Raw genomic sequence first — 23,122 nt, 5'->3', positions numbered from 1 at the left:
ACTAGTCCTTAGTAATATACCCCTGGTGAACTAGTCCTTAGTTAGTAATATACCCCTGGTGAACTAGTCCTTAGTTAGTAATATACCCCTGGTGAACTAGTCCTTAGTTAGTAATATACCCCTGGTGTAGTAGACGCTGCCCTCTGCTGGTCAGGATGAGCCTCTACAGGCGGACGATTCATCAGGAAGCTCCAACACCAGAGAGACTTCCATCCTCTCTACGAACACACACACACAGCATTCTGGGAAAGCTTTGAGTAGGAAAGAAAATCAAGACTCAAAAACAAACATACAAAAAAAAAAAAGGCTTTTAATCAGGGACCAAAACGACGCCACCGATTTATCTCCACATTGTGAAAACAACTATTTCAGACGGTTGGATTGAAGTAAAAAAAAAAAACTGAGAGAAGGCAGGAAGTGAAGGGAAGATCTCCGCCTCCAAAGGCAGGAAGTGAAGGGAAGATCTCCGCCTCCAAAGGCAGGAAGTGAAGGGAAGATCTCCGCCTCTGTTATGTTGGGCCGTTTCACGTTTCCACTCTGACCCTGCGTTTTGTAACCATGAGGCCGTGTACCAGGGAGTCAGAAATACCGGTGGGATTAGTCATGTGATTTGAACTGGGTTGAGAATCACCGATTGGCTAAAAACGGCCAACAAGCTGCGTCAACCTAAAAATACAGCTGTCACGCTTTTAAACAAATTATAGTTTTTTAAAAAAAATAAACATTCACAGATTGCTATTTATGAATAAATGTTTTGTTGCATTTAACTGCCGAAAATGTCCTTAGTAGGTGAAGTCAGCAGGTGGGAGAAGTGGAAGCTCACAATGATAGTAGAAATTACTAGTTGGAGGGACACTGTACGGTACAATGTACGGTTCAGTATGAATACCATTACACCCCTACTGTACGGTACAGTGTATGGTTCAGTGTGAATACCATTACACCCCTACTGTACGGTACAATGTATGGTTCAGTGTGAATACCATTACACCCCTACTGTACGGTACAATGTATGGTTCAGTGTGAATACCATTACACCCCTACTGTACGGTACAATGTATGGTTCAGTATGAATACCATTACACCCCTACTGTACGGTACAATGTATGGTTCAGTGTGAATACCATTACACCCCTACTGTACGGTAGTGTGAATACCATTACACCCCTACTGTACGGTACAATGTATGGTTCAGATTGAATACTATCACACCCCTACTGTACGGTACAGTGTATGGTTCAGTGTGAATACCATTACACCCCTACTGTACGGTACAGTGTACGGTTCAGTGTGAATACCATTACACCCCTACTGTACGGTACAGTGTACGGTTCAGTGTGAATATCATTACACCCCTACTGTACGGTACAATGTATGGTTCAGTGTGAATACCATTACACCCCTACTGTACGGTACAATGTATGGTTCAGTGTGAATACCATTACACCCCTACTGTACGGTACAATGTATGGTTCAGTATGAATACCATTACACCCCTACTGTACGGTACAATGTATGGTTCAGTGTGAATACCATTACACCCCTACTGTACGGTAGTGTGAATACCATTACACCCCTACTGTACGGTACAATGTATGGTTCAGATTGAATACTATCACACCCCTACTGTACGGTACAGTGTATGGTTCAGTGTGAATACCATTACACCCCTACTGTACGGTACAGTGTACGGTTCAGTGTGAATACCATTACACCCCTACTGTACGGTACAGTGTACGGTTCAGTGTGAATATCATTACACCCCTACTGTACGGTACAATGTATGGTTCAGTGTGAATACCATTCCACCCCTACTGTACGGTAGTGTGAATACCATTACACCCCTACTGTACGGTACAATGTATGGTTCAGTGTGAATACCATTACACCCCTACTGTACGGTAGTGTGAATACCATTACACCCCTACTGTACGGTACAATGTATGGTTCAGTATGAATACCATTACACCCCTACTGTACGGTACAATGTATGGTTCAGTATGAATACCATTACACCCCTACTGTACGGTAGTGTGAATACCATTACACCCCTACTGTACGGTACAGTGTGTGTGAAGGTGTTCAGTCTTCCAGAGCGAAGTCGTATGGTTGGAAGTCGTCTCGTAGCTGTTTGCTCAGACTCTCCTCTTCCTCTGGGGTCTGTTTACACCCTCTCCAGTCCGCCCTCTCTGGGATGTTCAGGACCGACTCGCTGGCCAACACCTCCCTGCACCACACAGAGACACACGCTAGTAACTGTTTTCAGTTGGGCTGGAATGATTCACCCATATCGTTAAGATCCTGGTGCATCAGTCCCTGGATCAAATGGTTAAGATCCTAGTGCATCAGTCCCTGGATCAAATGGTTAAGATCCTAGTGCATCAGTCCCTGGATCAAATGGTTAAGATCCTAGTGCATCAGTCCCTGAATCAAATGGTTAAGATCCTAGTGCATCAGTCCCTGAATCAAATGGTTAAGATCCTAGTGCATCAGTCCCTGGATCAAATGGTTAAGATCCTAGTGCATCAGTCCCTGGATCAAATGGTTAAGATCCTAGTGCATCAGTCCCTGAATCAAATGGTTAAGATCCTAGTGCATCAGTCCCTGGATCAAATGGTTAAGATCCTAGTGCATCAGTCCCTGGATCAAATGGTTAAGATCCTAGTGCATCAGTCCCTGAATCAAATGTTTAACCATTACTTCCTGCCAAGGCAGCAGCTACTCTTCCTGGGGTTTATTATGGATCCCCATTAGTTCCTGCCAAGGCAGCAGCTACTCTTCCTGGGGTTTATTATGGATCCCCATTAGTTCCTGCCAAGGCAGCAGCTACTCTTCCTGGGGTTTATTATGGATCCCCATTAGTTCCTGCCAAGGCAGCAGCTACTCTTCCTGGGGTTTATTATGGATCCCCATTAGTTCCTGCCAAGGCAGCAGCTACTCTTCCTGGGGTTTATTATGGATCACCATTAGTTCCTGCCAAGGCAGCAGCTACTCTTCCTGGGGTTTATTATGGATCACCATTAGTTCCTGGCAAGGTAGCAGCTACTCTTCCTGGGGTTTATTATGGATCCCCATTAGTTCCTGCCAAGGCAGCAGCTACTCTTCCTGGGGTTTATTATGGATCCCCATTAGTTCCTGCCAAGGCAGCAGCTACTCTTCCTGGGGTTTATTATGGATCCCCATTAGTTCCTGCCAAGGCAGCAGCTACTCTTCCTGGGGTTTATTATGGATCCCCATTAGTTCCTGCCAAGGCAGCAGCTACTCTTCCTGGGGTTTATTATGGATCCCCATTAGTTCCTGCCAAGGCAGCAGCTACTCTTCCTGGGGTTTATTATGGATCACCATTAGTTCCTGCCAAGGCAGCAGCTACTCTTCCTGGGGTTTATTATGGATCACCATTAGTTCCTGGCAAGGCAGCAGCTACTCTTCCTGGGGTTTATTATGGATCCCCATTAGTTCCTGCCAAGGCAGCAGCTACTCTTCCTGGGGTTTATTATGGATCCCCATTAGTTCCTGCCAAGGCAGCAGCTACTCTTCCTGGGGTTTATTATGGATCCCCATTAGTTCCTGTCAAGGCAGCAGCTACTCTTCCTGGGGTTTATTATGGATCCACATTAGTTCCTGCCAAGGCAGCAGCTACTCTTCCTGGGGTTTATTATGGATCCCCATTAGTTCCTGCCAAGGCAGCAGCTACTCTTCCTGGGGTTTATTATGGATCCCCATTAGTTCCTGTCAAGGCAGCAGCTACTCTTCCTGGGGTTTATTATGGATCCCCATTAGTTCCTGCCAAGGCAGCAGCTACTCTTCCTGGGGTTTATTATGGATCCCCATTAGTTCCTGCCAAGGCAGCAGCTACTCTTCCTGGGGTTTATTATTATTGTGTGTATGTTATCGTGTGCGCTCTGTCTCTTCACAGTCCCCTCTGTTCCATAAAGTATCTGCCTTGTTGATAGTGTTGTTAAGAAGGTAGAAACTAGGGCCTGTAGGACCTGCCTTGTTGATAGTGTTGTTCAGAAGGTAGAAACTAGGGCCTGTAGGACCTGCCTTGTTGATAGTGCTGTTAAGAAGGTAGAAACTAGGGCCTGTAGGACCTGCCTTGTTGATAGTGTTGTTAAGAAGGTAGAAACTAGGGCCTGTAGGACCTGCCTTGTTGATAGTGCTGTTAAGAAGGTAGAAACTAGGGCCCGTAGGACCTGCCTTGTTGATAGTGTTGTTAAGAAGGTAGAAACTAGGGCCTGTAGGACCTGCCTTGTTGATAGTGCTGTTAAGAAGGTAGAAACTAGGGCCTGTAGGACCTGCCTTGTTGATAGTGTTGTTAAGAAGGTAGAAACTAGGGCCTGTAGGACCTGCCTTGTTGATAGTGCTGTTAAGAAGGTAGAAACTAGGGCCCGTAGGACCTGCCTTGTTGATAGTGTTGTTAAGAAGGTAGAAACTAGGGCCTGTAGGACCTGCCTTGTTGATAGTGTTGTTAAGAAGGTAGAAACTAGGGCCTGTAGGACCTGCCTTGTTGATAGTGTTGTTAAGAAGGTAGAAACTAGGGCCTGTAGGACCTGCCTTGTTGATAGTGTTGTTAAGAAGGTAGAAACTAGGGCCTGTAGGTCCTGCCTTGTTGATAGTGTTGTTGAGAAGATAGAAACTAGGGCCTGTAGGACCTGCCTTGTTGATAGTGTTGTTAAGAAGGTAGAAACTAGGGCCTGTAGGACCTGCCTTGTTGATAGTGTTGTTAAGAAGGTAGAAACTAGGGCCTGTAGGACCTGCCTTGTTGATAGTGTTGTTGAGAAGGTAGAAACTAGGGCCTGTAGGACCTGCCTTGTTGATAGTGTTGTTAAGAAGGCAGAGCAGTGCTTTATTATGGACAGACTTCTCCCCATCTTAGCTACTGTTGTATCAATATGTTTTTACCATGACAGTTTACAATCCAGAGTTACTCCAAGCTGTTTAGTCACTTCAACTTGCTCAATTTCCACATTATTCATTACAAGATTTAGTTGACGTTTAGGATTCAGTGAGCGTTTTGTTCCAAATACAAAGCTTTTAGTTTTAGAAATATTTAGGGCTAAATTATTCCTTGCCACCCACTCTGAAACTAACTGCAGCTCTTTGTTAAGTGTTGCAGTCATTTCAGTCGCTGTAGTAGCTGACGTGTTTAGTGTTGAGTCACCAGCACACATAGACACTCTGGCTTTACTCAAAGCCAATGGCAATTCAATAGTAAAGATTGAAACATTAGACAGGTAACGCCCTGGGGAATTCCTGATTCTACCTGGATTATGTTGGAGAGGGTTAAAGCGCACCCTCTGTATTCTGTTAGACAGGTAACGCCCTGGGGAATTCCTGATTCTACCTGGATTATGTTGGAGAGGGTTAAAGAGCACCCTCTGTATTCTGTTAGACAGGTAACGCCCTGGGGAATTCCTGATTCTACCTGGATTATGTTGGAGAGGGTTAAAGCGCACCCTCTGTATTCTGTTAGACAGGTAACGCCCTGGGGAATTCCTGATTCTACCTGGATTATGTTGGAGAGGGTTGAAGAGCACCCTCTGTATTCTGTTAGACAGGTAACGCCCTGGGGAATTCCTGATTCTACCTGGATTATGTTGGAGAGGGTTAAAGCGCACCCTCTGTATTCTGTTAGACAGGTAACGCCCTGGGGAATTCCTGATTCTACCTGGATTATGTTGGAGAGGGTTAAAGCGCACCCTCTGTATTCTGTTAGACAGGTAACGCTTTATCCTTGAAAGATTCACATCGCTAGTTTGTAGGTTAGATCATACATGGTGTGTGTGTGTGCGTATATACCTGCCAAACTGCAGAGGGAAGTTTCTCTGAATGCGGTAGAAGAGCTTCTCTCCAGAGTCCAGCTCCACGTAGAAGTACGGTGTCCCTGGAGGAGCAATCTGATAGAAACAAATTATTACTTATTATAACCGAGCATTATCAGAAAATATGTTAAAGCAACTTAGGAGTCCTGTTACATTTAACGTCTGGGTGGTCCCGGGAATCCAACCCACTATCCTGGTGTTGCAGAGAACCATGCTCTACCAACTGGGCTACAGACGACCACAGTTTCATCATTACCATCTCCTGGCATTATCATCTCCTGGCATTACCATCTCCTGGCATTACCATCTCCTGGCATTATCATCTCCTGGCATTACCATCTCCTAGCATTATCATCTATTGCCATTATCATCTCCTGGCATTACCATCTCCTAGCATTACCATCTATTGGCATTATCATCTCCTGACATTACCATCTCCTAGCATTATCATCTCCTAGCATTACCATCTCCTAGCAGGCATTATCATCTGCTAGCATTACCATTTCCTAGCATTATCATCTCATATAATCTCCTAGCATTACCATCTATCATTACATCTCCTATCATTATCATCTCATATAATCTCCTAGCATTACCATCTCCTATCATCTCCTATCATTATCATCTCCTAGCATTACCGTCTCCTAGCATTATCGTCTCCTAGCATTATCGTCTCCTAGCATTATCGTCTCCTATCATCGCCTAGCATTGCCATCGCCTAGCATTATCATCTCCTAGCATTACCATCTCATAGCATTACCATCTCATAGCATTATCATCTCCTAGCATTACCACCTCCTAGCATTATCATCTCCTATCATCTACTAGCATTACCATCTCCTAGCATTACCATCTCCTATCATCTACTAGCATTACCATCTCCTAGCATTACCATCTCCTAGCATTACCATTTCATATCTCCTAGCATTACCATCTCCTAGCATTACCATCTCATATCATCTCCTAGCATTACCATCTACTATCATCTCCTAGCATTACCATCTCCTAGCATTATCATCTCCTAGCATTACCACCTCCTAGCATTACCACCTCCTAGCATTATCACCTCCTAGCATTATCACCTCCTAGCATCTCTTAGCATTACCATCTCCTAGCATTACTATTTCATATCATCTCCTAGCATTACCATCTCCTAGCATTACCATTTCATATCATCTCCTAGCATTACCATTTCATATCGTCTCCTAGCATTACCGTCTCCTAGCATTACCATCTCCTAGCATTACCATCTCCTAGCATTATTATCTCCTAGCATTATCATCTCATATCATCTCCTAGCATTACCATCTCCTAGCATTATCATCTCATATCATCTCCTAGCATTACCATCTCCTAGCATTACCACCTCCTAGCATTACCACCTCCTAGCATTATCACCTCCTAGCATCTCTTAGCATTACCATCTCCTGGCATTACCATTTCATATCATCTCCTAGCATTACCATTTCATATCATCTCCTAGCATTACCGTCTCCTAGCATTACCATCTCATAGCATTACCATCTCCTAGCATTACCATCTCCTATCATCTCCTAGCATTATCATCTCCTAGCATTATCATCTCATATCATCTCCTAGCATTACCACCTCCTAGCATTACCACCTCCTAGCATTACCACCTCCTAGCATTATCATCTCATATCATCTCCTAGCATTACCATCTCCTAGCATTACCATCTCATAGCATTACCGTCTCATAGCATTACCATCGCATAGCATTACCGTCTCATAGCATTACCATCGCATAGCATTACCATCTCCTATCATCTCCTAGCATTACCATCTCCTAGCATTATCATCTCCTAGCATTATCATCCCCTAGCATTATCATATCCTAGCATTATCATCTCATATCATCTCCTAGCATTACCATCTCCTAGCATTATCATCTCCTATCATCTCTTAGCATTACCATCTCCTAGCATTACCATTTCATATCATCTCCTAGCATTATCATCTAGCATTACCGTCTCCTAGCATTATCATCATCATCAACTAGAAATGAAATATGTTTTTAAACTCTCATTAGAATGTTCCAGATGACCTACATGTTCAGTTATTGGATGGTTCTCCAAGGGAACGTTCCTAAAAAACAGATGACCTGGTTAAGAAGATAAGATTTGAAGTTGTCTTTTTCTACAGAAACAGAATGTGTAGCTCAGTTGGTAGAGCATGGTGGTTGCAACGCCAGGGTTGTGGGTTCGATTCCCACGGGGGGGGGCCAGTACGGAGAAAAAAAAAATGTTATGAAATGTATGCATTCACTACTGTAAGTCGCTCTGGATAAGAGCGTCTGCTAAAATGACTAAAATGTAAATGAGTAAGAAGCAGGTTGTTCAGTCAACCTTTCATCTGCTGTTGATCATGGTGATATTATTCATCAAACTGCAGCTTCCATAGCGCCCTCCATTTTGTTTCCCTGCATCCTGATTCTAACGGTTGGCTGGACTTCCCCCTGTATATAGCCTCCACATTGACTCTGTACCGGTACCCCCTGTATATAGCCTCCACATTGACTCTGTACCGGTACCCCCTGCATATAGCCTCCACATTGACTCTGTACCGGTACCCCCTGCATATAGCCTCCACATTGACTCTGTACCGGTACCCCCTGCATATAGCCTCCACATTGACTCTGTACCGGTACCCCCTGCATATAGCCTCCACATTGACTCTGTACCGGTACCCCCTGCATATAGCCTCCACATTGACTCTGTACCGGTACCCCCTGCATATAGCCTCCACATTGACTCTGTACCGGTACCCCCTGCATATAGCCTCCACATTGACTCTGTACCGGTACCCCCCTGCATATAGCCTCCACATTGACTCTGTACCGGTACCCCCTGCATATAGCCTCCACATTGACTCTGTACCGGTACCCCCTGCATATAGCCTCCACATTGACTCTGTACCGGTACCCCCTGCATATAGCCTCCACATTGACTCTGTACCGGTACCCCCTGCATATAGCCTCCACATTGACTCTGTACCGGTACCCCCTGCATATAGCCTCCACATTGACTCTGTACCGGTACCCCCTGCATATAGCCTCCACATTGACTCTGTACCGGTACCCCCTGCATATAGCCTCCACATTGACTCTGTACCGGTACCCCCTGCATATAGCCTCCACATTGACTCTGTACCGGTACCCCCTGCATATAGCCTCCACATTGACTCTGTACCGGTACCCCCTGCATATAGCCTCCACATTGACTCTGTACCGGTACCCCCTGCATATAGCCTCCACATTGACTCTGTACCGGTACCCCCTGCATATAGCCTCCACATTGACTCTGTACCGGTACCCCCTGCATATAGCCTCCACATTGACTCTGTACCGGTACCCCCTGCATATAGCCTCCACATTGACTCTGTACCGGTACCCCCTGCATATAGCCTCCACATTGACTCTGTACCGGTACCCCCTGCATATAGCCTCCACATTGACTCTGTACCGGTACCCCCTGCATATAGCCTCCACATTGACTCTGTACCGGTACCCCCTGCATATAGCCTCCACATTGACTCTGTACCGGTACCCCCTGCATATAGCCTCCACATTGACTCTGTACCGGTACCCCCTGCATATAGCCTCCACATTGACTCTGTACCGCTACCCCCTGCATATAGCCTCCACATTGACTCTGTACCGCTACCCCCTGCATATAGCCTCCACATTGACTCTGTACCGGTACCCCCCTGCATATAGCCTCCACATTGACTCTGTACCGGTACCCCCTGCATATAGCCTCCACATTGACTCTGTACCGGTACCCCCCTGCATATAGCCTCCACATTGACTCTGTACCGGTACCCCCTGCATATAGCCTCCACATTGACTCTGTACCGCTACCCCCTGCATATAGCCTCCACATTGACTCTGTACCGCTACCCCCTGCATATAGCCTCCACATTGACTCTGTACCGGTACCCCCTGCATATAGCCTCCACATTGACTCTGTACCGGTACCCCCTGCATATAGCCTCCACATTGACTCTGTACCGGTACCCCCTGCATATAGCCTCCACATTGACTCTGTACCGGTACCCCCTGCATATAGCCTCCACATTGACTCTGTACCGGTACCCCCTGTATATAGCCTCCACATTGACTCTGTACCGGTACCCCCTGTATATAGCCTCCACATTGACTCTGTACCGGTACCCCCTGTATATAGCCTCCACATTGACTCTGTACCGGTACCCCCTGTATATAGCCTCCACATTGACTCTGTACCGGTACCCCCTGTATATAGCCTCCACATTGACTCTGTACCGGTACCCCCTGTATATAGCCTCCACATTGACTCTGTACCGGTACCCCCCTGTATATAGCCTCCACATTGACTCTGTACCGGTACCCCCTGTATATAGCCTCCACATTGACTCTGTACCGGTACCCCCTGTATATAGCCTCCACATTGACTCTGTACCGGTACCCCCTGTATATAGCCTCCACATTGACTCTGTACCGGTACACCCTGTATATAGCCTCCACATTGACTCTGTACCGGTACCCCCTGTATATAGCCTCCACATTGACTCTGTACCGGTACCCCCCTGTATATAGCCTCCACATTGACTCTGTACCGGTACCCCCTGTATATAGCCTCCACATTGACTCTGTACCGGTACCCCCTGTATATAGCCTCCACATTGACTCTGTACCGGTACCCCCTGTATATAGCCTCCACATTGACTCTGTACCGGTACCCCCTGTATATAGCCTCCACATTGACTCTGTACCGGTACCCCCTGTATATAGCCTCCACATTGACTCTGTACCGGTACCCCCTGTATATAGCCTCCACATTGACTCTGTATCGGTACCCCCTGTATATAGCCTCCACATTGACTCTGTACCGGTACCCCCTGTATATAGCCTCCACATTGACTCTGTACCGGTACCCCCTGTATATAGCCTCCACATTGACTCTGTACCGGTACCCCCTGTATATAGCCTCCACATTGACTCTGTACCGTAACACCCTGTTTATAGCCTCGTTATTGTTATTTTATTGTGTTAATTTTTCTTATTTTCTACTTTAGTTTATTTAATAACTCTTTCTTGAACTGCATTGTTGGTTAACCTGTTATGGCTAGGGGGCAGTATAGCGTCCCACTGGCCCAGAGAGGTTAAGGCAGCTTTTCACAGTAAGGTCAACACTTGTTCTATTCGGCGCATGTGACAAATAAAGTTTGATTTGATTTTGAAACATCTTTAATTAGAGTAAAAATGTCACAATTTATTCAAGGTATTGATCGTAGTTAACCACTGAAAACCATGACATTTAAATGGACATATTTCTTTAACAATCCGACAGCCCTAATAATTAGCTAATAAACAATTCAAAGTGGGTGTATCAGTACCAAACGGACGCAGATGGGTATGGGTGTGTGGTGTGGTGTGGTGTGGTGTGGTGTGGTGTGGTGTGGGGTGGGGTGGGGTGGGGTGGGGTGGGGTGGTGTGGGGTGTGGTGTGGTGTGGTGTGGTGTGGTGTGGTGTGGTGTGGTGTGGTGTGGTGTGGTGTGGTGTGGTGTGGTGTGGTGTGGTGTGGTGTGTGTGTGTGTGTGTGTGTGTGTACCTGTTCCAGGTCTGTATGCTCTGGTATCTCCATCAGCTGCATGTTCTGATCCTGCGCCTGCAGCATGAAGGCTTCTTTAATATCTTCAGTGGTACATTTATCCTCCGGCACCGGTACTGCCTGGGGAGGGACAGACGGTTACAGGCCTGGGGAGGGACAGACGGTTACAGGGCCGGTCTACCTCCTCCCTGGGGAGGGACAGACGGTTACAGGGCCGTTCTACCTCCCTGGGGAGGGACAGACGGTTACAGGGCTGTTCTACCTCCCTCCCTGGGGAGGGACAGACGGTTACAGGGCCGTTCTACCTCCTCCCTGGGGAGGGACAGACGGTTACAGGGCCGGTCTACCTCCTCCCTGGGGAGGGACAGACGGTTACAGGGCCGTTCTACCTCCTCCCTGGGGAGGGACAGACGGTTACAGGGCCGGTCTACCTCCTCCCTGGGGAGGGACAGACGGTTACAGGGCCGTTCTACCTCCTCCCTGGGGAGGGACAGACGGTTACAGGGCCGTTCTACCTCCTCCCTGGGGAGGGACAGACGGGACAGACGGTTACAGGGCCGTTCTACCTCCTCCCTGGGGAGGGACAGACGGTTACAGGGCCGTTCTACCTCCTCCCTGGGGAGGGACAGACGGTTACAGGGCCGGTCTACCTCCTCCCTGGGGAGGGACAGACGGTTACAGGGCCGTTCTACCTCCTCCCTGGGGAGGGACAGACGGTTACAGGGCCGGTCTACCTCCCTGGGGAGGGACAGACGGTTACAGGCCTGGGGAGGGACAGACGGTTACAGGGCTGTCCCTGGGGAGGGACAGACGGTTACAGGGCCGTTCTACCTGCCTGGGGAGGGACAGACGGTTACAGGGCCGTTCTACCTCCTCCCTGGGGAGGGACAGACGGTTACAGGGCCGGTCTACCTCCTCCCTGGGGAGGGACAGACGGTTACAGGCCTGGGGAGGGACAGACGGTTACAGGGCTGTCCCTGGGGAGGGACAGACGGTTACAGGGCCGTTCTACCTCCCTGGGGAGGGACAGACGGTTACAGGGCCGTTCTACCTCCTCCCTGGGGAGGGACAGACGGTTACAGGGCCGGTCTACCTCCTCCCTGGGGAGGGACAGACGGTTACAGGGCTGTTCTACCTCCTCCCTGGGGAGGGACAGACGGTTACAGGGCCGTTCTACCTCCTCCCTGGGGAGGGACAGACGGTTACAGTGCTGTTCTACCTCCTCCCTGGGGAGGGACAGACGGTTACAGGGCCGTTCTACCTCCTCCCTGGGGAGGGACAGACGGTTACAGGGCTGGGGAGGGACAGACGGTTACAGGGCCGTTCTACCTCCCTGGGGAGGGACAGACGGTTACAGGGCCGTTCTACCTCCTCCCTGGGGAGGGACAGACGGTTACAGGGCTGTTCTACCTCCTCCCTGGGGAGGGACAGACGGTTACAGGGCCGTTCTACCTCCTCCCTGGGGAGGGACAGACGGTTACAGTGCTGTTCTACCTCCTCCCTGGGGAGGGACAGACGGTTACAGGGCCGTTCTACCTCCTCCCTGGGGAGGGACAGACGGTTACAGGGCTGGGGAGGGACAGACGGTTACAGGGCCGTTCTACCTCCCTGGGGAGGGACAGACGGTTACAGGGCCGTTCTACCTCCTCCCTGGGGAGGGACAGACGGTTACAGGGCCGTTCTACCTCCTCCCTGGGGAGGGACAGACGGTTACAGGGCTGTTCTACCTCTCTGTTCCTATCCTACTAAACTAATAGTGAAGTGTCGGCCATCTTCTGCACCTCCATGTGGTAGAAGGCTTCAGTCCAGCCACCTGGACTAATTAAGCCTTATTCCTGATAAAGGCTTCAGTCCAGTCACCTGGACTAATTAAGCCTTATTCCTGATAAAGGCTTCAGTCCAGCCACCTGGACTAATTAAGCCTTATTCCTGATAAAGGCTTCAGTCCAGCCACCTGGACTAATTAAGCCTTATTCCTGATAAAGGCTTCAGTCCAGTCATCTGGACTAATTAAGCCTTATTTCTGATAAATGCTTCAGTCCAGTCACCTGGACTAATTAAGCCTTATTCCTGATAAAGGCTTCAGTCCAGTCATCTGGACTAATTAAGCCTTATTCCTGATAAAGGCTTCAGTCCAGCCACCTGGACTAATTAAGCCTTATTCCTGATAAAGGCTTCAGTCCAGCCACCTGGACTAATTAAGCCTTATTCCTGATAAAGGCTTCAGTCCAGCCACCTGGACTAATTAAGCCTTATTCCTGATAAAGGCTTCAGTCCAGCCACCTGGACTAATTAAGCCTTATTCCTGATAAAGGCTTCAGTCCAGCCACCTGGACTAATTAAGCCTTATTCCTGATAAAGGCTTCAGTCCAGCCACCTGGACTAATTAAGCCTTATTCCTGATAAAGGCTTCAGTCCAGCCACCTGGACTAATTAAGCCTTATTCCTGATAAAGGCTTCAGTCCAGCCACCTGGACTAATTAAGTCTTATTCCTGATAAAGGCTTCAGTCCAGCCACCTGGACTAATTAAGCCTTATTCCTGATAAAGGCTTCAGTCCAGCCACCTGGACTAATTAAGCTCTGAATAGCCTATTAGCTGCCCATCTTTCTCAGGTGTGATCTTGAGGCCCACTTGCAATGATGTTTCCTCAGCAGGAAGTGCAGAGCCGTAAATGGGCGGGCTGGCCCCCCTGAGAGTGGAGTGTATTCTGGTCTACCTGTATCTGCAGGTGTTGGCTGTGGTAGTTCCTCTCAAACAGAACACAGCGCTGTCCTTTGCTCTTATAGAAGGTCCTGACAGCCATCTTGTATCGGTCCAGTTCTTTAACCACCTCAGAGCTCAGTTCCACTACTGACTGGTAGTGACCGATGGGCAGTACCAACACATGCTGAGGGGTCAGACTGCCCTTAGCTAGAGCCAGGTAACACTGAGGGAAAATACATCAACACAAAATGGTTAACTGGGGGCTTCAGAGCCCCTTTTAAACACACAACAACAACAACAACCTCTTTCTACTATCAGTTGTAATACTCAGATTGTGTGGAAACTCACATGGGTACCAATGCTGATGACCAGGTGTTTCTCTACCTGAGGGCTGGCCAGACAGAACCAACAGGGACCGCTGGGCTGGGCTGAACCAGACACACACAGAGAGAGAGAGAGACATACATGAGAGGGTGGGAGACAGCGAGGGTGGGAGATGGTGTGTGAGGGTGTGTGAGGGTGTGTAAGGGTGTGTGAGGGTGTGGGAGGGTGTGTGAGGGTGTGGGAGGGTGTGGGAGGGTGTGGGAGGGAGTGTGAGGGAGTGTGAGGGTGTGTGAGGGTGTGGGAGGGTGTGGGAGGGTGTGTGAGGGTGTGTGAGGGTGTGGGAGGGTGTGTGAGGGTGTGTGAGGGTGTGTGAGGGTGTGTGAGGGTGTGTGAGGGTGTGTGAGGGAGTGTGAGGGTGTGTGAGGGAGTGTGAGGGTGTGTGAGGGTGTGTGAGGGTGTGTGAGGGTGTGTGAGGGAGTGTGAGGGTGTGTGAGGGTGTGTGAGGGTGTGTGAGGGTGTGTGAGGGTGTGTGAGGGAGTGTGAGGGTGTGTCTGTGAGAGAGAGGGAGACTCACGCGGCCTGCGAGGTTGTTTAGGCCCGTCTAGATCAAAGGGCGGTCTCTGACTCTGCCTGTCTGGATCCCACGGCTGTCCTTGATTCTGCCCGTCTCCGTCTGAGGGCCTCTTCCTGCCACGGCCCCCCTGGCCACGGCCCCGCCCACGCTGCTTCTTCCCCAGGTCAAAGAAGAACTGAGATGCAGGCTCCTGAGAGAGATACAGTACACAAAACATTCACAACACTTTCCATGACAGACTGACCAGCTGAATCCAGGTGAAAGATATGATCCCTTATTGATGTCACTTGTTAAATCCACTTCAAATCAGTGTAGATGAAGGGGAGGAGACAGGTTAAAGAAGGATTTTTAAAACCTGTTGGGGCTAGGGGGCAGTATTGAGAATTTTGAAAAAAATATGTGCCCATTTTTAACTGCCTCCTACACCAACTCAGAAGCTAGGATATGCATATTATTAACAGATTTGGATAGAAAACACTCTGAATTTTCTAAAACAGTTTGAATGGTGTCTGTAAGTATAACAGAACTCATATGGCAGGCAAAAACCCTGAGACAAATTCTTACAGGAAGTGGATATCTGATGTGTTGAATTACTTTTAAGCCTATGCCATTGAAACACACAGGGACGTATTAATCATTGAGCACTTCCTACGCCATCCACTAGATGTCACCAGTCTTTACAAAGTAGTTTGAGTCTCTACTGTGAAAACTGACCGAACAAGAGACTTGGAACTTTGGTCATAAGCGGATGGCCGATACTGCTCTGGCGCACGAGTGCATGTTTGGGTACTCTCGTTCCAAAACGTTTTAAAAGAGAATCGTCCGCCTTGAATATTATTGAAGTTCTGATTGAAAAAGGCCCTAATGATTTATGCTATACAACGTTTGACATGTTTGAACGAACGTAAATATGTTTTTTTTCTCCCTCTTTGGTGAAGACAAGTTCTGCGGGCGACGTTCATGTTTTTGAGTAGCCTACTGGACGCGCTAACAACACGGAGCTTTTTGGACATAAATTATGAGCTTTTTCGAACAAAACTACATTTGTTATGGACCTGGGATTCCTGGAAGTGCCTTCTGATGAAGATGATTAAAGGTAAGGGAATATTTACAATAGTATTTTTGATTTTAGATGACTCAAGATGGCGCTAACCTGAATCGCCTAGCCTATTTTTCTGTGCACAGGACCTCGTTTATTGCAAAGTGTGATTTCCCAGTAAAGTTATTTTTAAATCTGGCAATGCGGTTGCGTTCACGAGATGTTAATCTATAATTCTTTGAATGACAATATAATATTTTACCAATGTTTTCGAATAGTAATTATTTAATTTGTTGTGCTGCTTGACTGGTGGTTATTGGAGGGAAACGATTTCCTCAACATCAATGCCATAGTAAAACGCTGTTTTTGGATATAAATATGAACTTGATAGAACATAAAATGCATGCATTGTCTAACATAATGTCCTAGGAGTGTCATCTGATGGAGATTGTCAAAGGTTAGTGCATCATTTTAGCTGGTTTTCTGCTTTTGGTGATGCCTGTCTTTGCATTGACAAAACATTACACACAGCTATTTTCAATATACTCTCCTAACATAATCTAACTTTATGCTTTCGCCGTAAAGCCTTTTTGATAATCGGACGACGTGGTTAGATTAAGGAGATGTTTATCTTTCAAAGGGTGTAAGATAATTGTATGGTTGAGAAATTTGAATTATGACATTTGTTTTCAAATTTGGCGCTCTTGATATTTCACCTGCTGTTGATAGGGTGTACCAGGGGTGGGACGCTTGCGCTCCCACTAGCCCATAGAAGTTAAGTCTTGAGATAATTGAGACATGGATTGTGTGTGTGTGCCATTCAGAGGGTGAACGGGCAAGACAAGAGATTTAAGTGCCTTTGAACAGCATATGGTAGTAGGTGCCAGGCGCACCGGTTTGTGTCAAGAACTGCAAAGCTGCTGGGTTTCTCACACTCAACAGTTTCCCGTGTGAATTAACAATCGTCCACCACCCAAAGGACATCCAGCCAACGTGACACAACTGTGGGAAGCATTGGAGTCAACATGGACCAGCTTCCCTAGAGTCAACATGGGCCAGCATCCCCGGAGTCCACATGGGCCAGCATCCCTGGAGTCCACATGGGCCAGCATCCCTGGAGTCCACATGGGCCAGCATCCCTGGAGTCCACATGGACCAGCATCCCTGGAGTCAACATGGACCAGCATCCCTGTGGAACGCTTTCGACACCTTGTAGAGTCCATGACCCGATGAAATGAGGCTGTTCTGAGGGCTGAAGGGGGGGGGGAGCAACTCAATATGAGGAAGGTGTTCCTAATGTTTTGTCCACTCAGTGTATATTTATCGTCTGCATTGTCAAAGCTGTGTGTGTTTTTAAGAAGGCTATTTTCTGATGATTATTTCCTTATTGGAATTTGGCCTTTAGATCATTAGTGTCCTTAGGTCTTGTTTTAAATGTGTATTTCAGCCCCACGGTCTGGCTTGATGCGTCGGCACCGGGAGGACGAAACAGGACGACTATTTAGATTTGCCATTTCCTCTGGAGGGGGACGAGATGTTCCTCCTCTGGAGGGGGACGAGATGTTCCTCCTCTGGAGGGGGACGAGGGGAACGAGATGTTCCTCCTCTGGAGGGGGACGAGATGTTCCTCCTCTGGAGGGGGACGAGATGTTCCTCCTCTGGAGGGGGACGAGATGTTCCTCCTCTGGAGGGGAACGAGATGTTCCTCCTCTGGAGGGGAACGAGATGTTCCTCCTCTGGAGGGGGACGAGATGTTCCTCCTCTGGAGGGGAACGAGATGTTCCTCCTCTGGAGGGGAACGAGATGTTCCTCCTCTGGAGGGGGACGAGATGTTCCTCCTCTGGAGGGGAACGAGATGTTCCTCCTCTGGAGGGGGACGAGATGTTCCTCCTCTGGAGGGGGACGAGATGTTCCTCCTCTGGAGGGGGACGAGATGTTCCTCCTCTGGAGGGGGACGAGATGTTCCTCCTCTGGAGGGGGACGAGATGTTCCTCCTCTGGAGGGGAACGAGATGTTCCTCCTCTGGAGGGGAACGAGATGTTCCTCCTCTGGAGGGGAACGAGATGTTCCTCCTCTGGAGGGGAACGAGATGTTCCTCCTCTGGAGGGGGACGAGATGTTCCTCCTCTGGAGGGGGACGAGATGTTCCTCCTCTGGAGGGGAACGAGATGTTCCTCCTCTGGAGGGGAACGAGATGTTCCTCCTCTGGAGGGGAACGAGATGTTCCTCCTCTGGAAGGGAACGAGATGTTCCTCCTCTGGAGGGGAACGAGATGTTCCTCCTTGAGGTCGGCAGCGTTGGTCTTCCCATGTCCGTCCGTCCGTCCGTCTGTCAAACCTTTCAATATTTTATAGTTGTTGGCCTTCTACACTACATGACCAAAAGTATGTGGACACCTGCTCGTCCAAAATCTCATTGCAAAATCATGACCATTAATATGGAGTAGCCATGAGGTCAAAGGAATTGTCCGTAGAGCTCCGAGACAGGATTGTGTCAAGGCACAGATCTGGGGAAGGGTACCAAAACATTTCTGCAGCATTGAAGGTCCCCAAGAACACAGTGGCCTCCATCATTCTTAAATGGAAGAAGTTTGGAACCACCAAGACTCTTCCTAGAGCTGGCCGCCCGGACAAACTGAGCAATCGGGGGAGAAGGGCCTTGGTCAGGGAGGTGACCAAGAAGCCGATGGTCACTCTGACAGAGTTCCAGAGTTCCTCTGTGGAGATGGGAGAACCTTCCGGAAGGACAACCATCTCTGCAGCACTCCATCAATCAGGCCTTTATGGTAGAGTGTCCAGACGGAAGCCACTCCTCAGTAAAAGGCACATGACAGCCCGCTTGGAGTTTGCCAAAAGGAACCTAAAGACTCTCAGACCTGTGGTTTGACGAAACCAAGATTCAACTATTTGGCCTGAACACCAAGCATCACGTCTGGAGGAAACTTGGCACCATCCCTACGGTGAAGCATGGTGGAAGCATCACGTCTGGAGGAAACCTGGCACCATCCCTACGGTGAAGCATGGTGGTGGCAGCATCATGTCTGGAGGAAACCTGGCTCCATCCTTACAGTGAAGCATGGTGGAAGCATCACATCTGGAGGAAACCTGGCACCATCCCTACGGTGAAGCATGGTGGTGGCAGCATCATGTCTGGAGGAAACCTGGCTCCATCCCTACGGTGAAGCATGGTGGTGGCAGCATCACGTCTGGAGGAAACCTGGCACCATCCCTACGGTGAAGCATGGTGGTGGCAGCATCATGTCTGGAGGAAACCTGGCTCCATCCCTACGGTGAAGCATGGTGGAAGCATCACGTCTGGAGGAAACCTGGCACCATCCCTACGGTGAAGCATGGTGGTGGCAGCATCATGTCTGGAGGAAACCTGGCTCCATCCTTACAGTGAAGCATGGTGGAAGCATCACATCTGGAGGAAACCTGGCACCATCCCTACGGTGAAGCATGGTGGTGGCAGCATCATGTCTGGAGGAAACCTGGCTCCATCCCTACGGTGAAGCATGGTGGTGGCAGCATCACGTCTGGAGGAAACCTGGCACCATCCCTACGGTGAAGCATGGTGGTGGCAGCATCATGTCTGGAGGAAACCTGGCTCCATCCCTACGGTGAAGCATGGTGGAAGCATCATGTCTGGAGGAAACCTGGCACCATCCCTACGGTGAAGCATGGTGGCAGCATCATGTCTGGAGGAAACCTGGCTCCATCCCTACGGTGAAACATGGTGGCAGCATCATGCTGTGGGGATAGTTTTCAGCAGCAGGGACTAAGAGACTAGTCAGGATCGAGGCAAAGATGAACGGAGCAAAGTACAGCGAGATCCTTGATGAAAACCTGCTCCAGAGCGCTCAGGACCTCAGACTGGGGCGAAGGTTGACCTTCCAACAGGATAACAACCCTAAGCACTCTGCCAAGATAACTCAGGAGTGGCTTCGGGACAAGTCTCTGAATGTCCTTGAGGGGCCCAGCCAGAGCCTGGACTTGAACATCTCTGGAGAGACCTGAAAAAAGCTGTGCAGCAACGCTCCCCATCCAACCTGACAGAGCTTGAGTGGATCTGCAGAGAAGAATGGGAGAGGCTCCCCAAATACAGGTGAGCCAAGCTTGTAGCGTCATACCCAAGAAGACTCGAGGCTGTAATCTCTGCCAAAGATACTTCAACAAAGTACTGAGTAAAAGGTCTGAATACTTATGTAAATGTGGTATGTTTATTTTGCATTATAAATTAGCAAACATGGAAACCCATTTCATGAAGCTCCTGACGAACAGTTCCTGTGCCGACGTTGCTTCCAGAGGCAGTTTGGAACTCAGTGAGTTCTGCAACCGAGGACAGACGGATTTTACGCGCTACGTGTTTCAGCACTCGGCGGACCCGTTCCCCTCGGCGGTCCCCGTTCCCCTCGGCGGTCCCCGTTCCCCTCGGCGGTCCTCAGTGGTCCCCGTTCCCCTCGGCCGTCCCCGTACCCCCTCGGCCGTCCCCGTTCCCCCTCGGCCGTCCCCGTGCCCCCTCGGCCGTCCCCGTTCCCCCTCGGCGGTCCCCGTTGCCCTCGGCGGTCCCCGTTCCCCCCGGCGGTCCCCGTTCCCCCCGGCGGTCCCGTTCCCCCTCGGCGGTCCCCGTTCCCCCCGGCGGTCCCGTTCCCCCTCGGCGGTCCCCGGTCCCCTCGGCGGTCCCGTTCCCCTCGGCGGTCCCCGTCCCCCCCGTTGGTCCCGTTCCCCTCGGCGGTCCCGTTCCCCTCGGCGGTCCCGTTCCCCCCGTTCCCCTCGGCGGTCCCGTTCCCCCCGTTCCCCTCGGCGGTCCCGTTCCCCCCGTTCCCCTCGGCGGTCCCCGTTCCCCCCGTTCCCCTCGGCGGTCCCCGTTCCCCTCGGCGGTCCCCGTTCCCCTCCCCGTTCCCCCCGACGGTCCCCGGTCCCCCCGCGGTCCCCTTCCCCCCGGTCCCCTTCCCCCCGGTCCCCTCGGCGGTCCCCGTTTCCCCCGTTGGTCCCGTTCCCCTCGGCGGTCCCCGTTCCCCCCGTTCCCCCCGTTCCCCTCGGCGGTCCCGTTCCCCTCGGCGGTCCCGTTTCCCCTCGGCGGTCCCGTTTCCCCTCGGCGGTCCCGTTTCCCCTCGGCGGTCCCCGTTCCCCCTCGGCGGTCCCGTTCTGTGAGCTAGTGTGGACTACCACTTCACGGCTGAGCCATTACTGCTCCTAGACTTCACAATAACAGCCCTTACAGTCGACCGGGGCAGCTCTAACAGCGGAGAAAGTTGACATTCTGACTTGTTGGAAAGGTGGGATCCTGTGGCGGTGCCACGTTGAAAGTCACTGAGCTCTTCAGTAAGGCCATTCTACCGCCGATATTAGTCTATGGAGATTGCATGGCCGTGTGCTCGATTTTATACACGTCAGCAACAAATGTGGCCGAAATAGGAGAATCCAATCATTTGAAGGGGTGTCCACATACACAAGCATCTTAGTTGTTGGCCTTTATTTAGCATGGAGCATTTCTCCAAACCCTGAGAGGTTTTCAGATCCTAACAGTGTGTGTGAGTGTACCTGGACAGTAGGGTCTGATAGACCTCCTGTAAGGGTATTCAGATCCTATCAGTGTGTGTGAGTGTACCTGGACAGTAGGGTCTGATAGACCTCCTGTAAGGGTATTCAGATCCTAACAGTGTGTGTGAGTGTACCTGGACAGTAGGGTCTGATAGACCTCCTGTAAGGGTATTCAGATCCTAACAGTGTGTGTGAGTGTACCTGGACAGTAGGGTCTGATAGACCTCCTGTAAGGGTATTCAGATCCTAACAGTGCGTGTGAGTGTACCTGGACAGTAGGGTCTGATAGACCTCCTGTAAGGGTATTCAGATCCTAACAGTGCGTGTGAGTGTACCTGGACAGTAGGGTCTGATAGACCTCCTGTAAGGGTATTCAGATCCTAACATTGTGTGTGAGTGTACCTGGACAGTAGGGTCTGATAGACCTCCTGTAAGGGTATTCAGATCCTAACAGTGTGTGTGAGTGTACCTGGACAGTAGGGTCTGATAGACCTCCTGTAAGGGTATTCAGATCCTATCAGTGTGTGTGAGTGTACCTGGACAGTAGGGTCTGATAGACCTCCTGTAAGGGTATTCAGATCCTAACAGTGTGTGTGAGTGTACCTGGACAGTAGGGTCTGATAGACCTCCTGTAAGGGTATTCAGATCCTAACAGTGTGTGTGAGTGTACCTGGACAGTAGGGTCTGATAGGATCTGAATACCCTTACAGGAGGTCTATCAGACCCTACTGTCCAGGTACACTCACACACACTGTTAGGATCTGAATACCCTTACAGGAGGTCTATCAGACCCTACTGTCCAGGTACACTCACACACACTGTTAGGATCTGAATACCCTTACAGGAGGTCTAACAGTGTGTGTGAGTGTACCTGGACAGTAGGGTCTGATAGACCTCCTGTAAGGGTATTCAGATCCTAACAGTGTGTGTGAGTGTACCTGGACAGTAGGGTGTGATAGACCTCCTGTAAGGGTATTCAGATCCTAACAGTGTGTGTGAGTGTACCTGGACAGTAGGGTGTGATAGACCTCCTGTAAGGGTATTCAGATCATATCAGTGTGTGTGAGTGTACCTGGACAGTAGGGTCTGATAGACCTCCTGTAAGGGTATTCAGATCCTAACAGTGCGTGTGAGTGTACCTGGACAGTAGGGTGTGATAGACCTCCTGTAAGGGTATTCAGATCCTAACAGTGTGTGTGAGTGTACCTGGACAGTAGGGTCTGATAGAGTATTCTCTCCAACCATCTTCCTGTAAGGGTTTTCAGTGACATCCTGAGGCTGTTTCACCAGTTCTGATGACTCCATGCTTTTCATCGGGATAATGTTGAAGGCATACAGGTACTAGAGAGAGAGAGAGACAGTTACAATACATCCTGGTACTAGAGAGAGAGAGAGACAGTTACAATACATCCTGGTACTAGAGAGAGAGAGAGACAGTTACAATACATCCTGGTACTAGAGAGAGAGAGAGAGAGAGAGACAGTTACAATACATCCTGGTACTA

The 23,122-nt window shown here is 49.4% G+C and overlaps 1 protein-coding gene across 2 annotated transcripts in view; it reads right to left on the bottom strand.

Moving 5' to 3' along the window:
* Positions 1-290: 290 nt before the first annotated feature.
* LOC106592475 (CWF19-like protein 1) overlaps positions 291-23,122 on the bottom strand; it is a 38,349-nt gene continuing 15,517 nt past the window's right edge. For both annotated transcript variants that reach the window (XM_082972039.1, XM_082972040.1), the window contains 7 exons: positions 22,825-22,959; positions 15,038-15,227; positions 14,488-14,567; positions 14,153-14,362; positions 11,435-11,554; positions 5,800-5,897; positions 291-2,227 (listed from right to left, as the gene is read on the bottom strand). In XM_082972039.1, coding sequence (XP_082828165.1) covers positions 2,083-2,227; positions 5,800-5,897; positions 11,435-11,554; positions 14,153-14,362; positions 14,488-14,567; positions 15,038-15,227; positions 22,825-22,959 — 978 coding nt within the window. In that variant the 3' untranslated portion in view covers positions 291-2,082. The remainder of the gene's footprint in view (positions 2,228-5,799; positions 5,898-11,434; positions 11,555-14,152; positions 14,363-14,487; positions 14,568-15,037; positions 15,228-22,824; positions 22,960-23,122) is intronic.

The sequence above is a fragment of the Salmo salar genome, unplaced genomic scaffold, assembly GCF_965601325.2.
Source record: "Salmo salar unplaced genomic scaffold, fSalSal1 ptg000525l, whole genome shotgun sequence".
Classification (NCBI taxonomy): Eukaryota; Metazoa; Chordata; class Actinopteri; order Salmoniformes; family Salmonidae; genus Salmo; species Salmo salar.
Note: the sequence above shows the minus strand (reverse complement) of the source record. Positions and strands in the feature narration are given on the sequence as shown.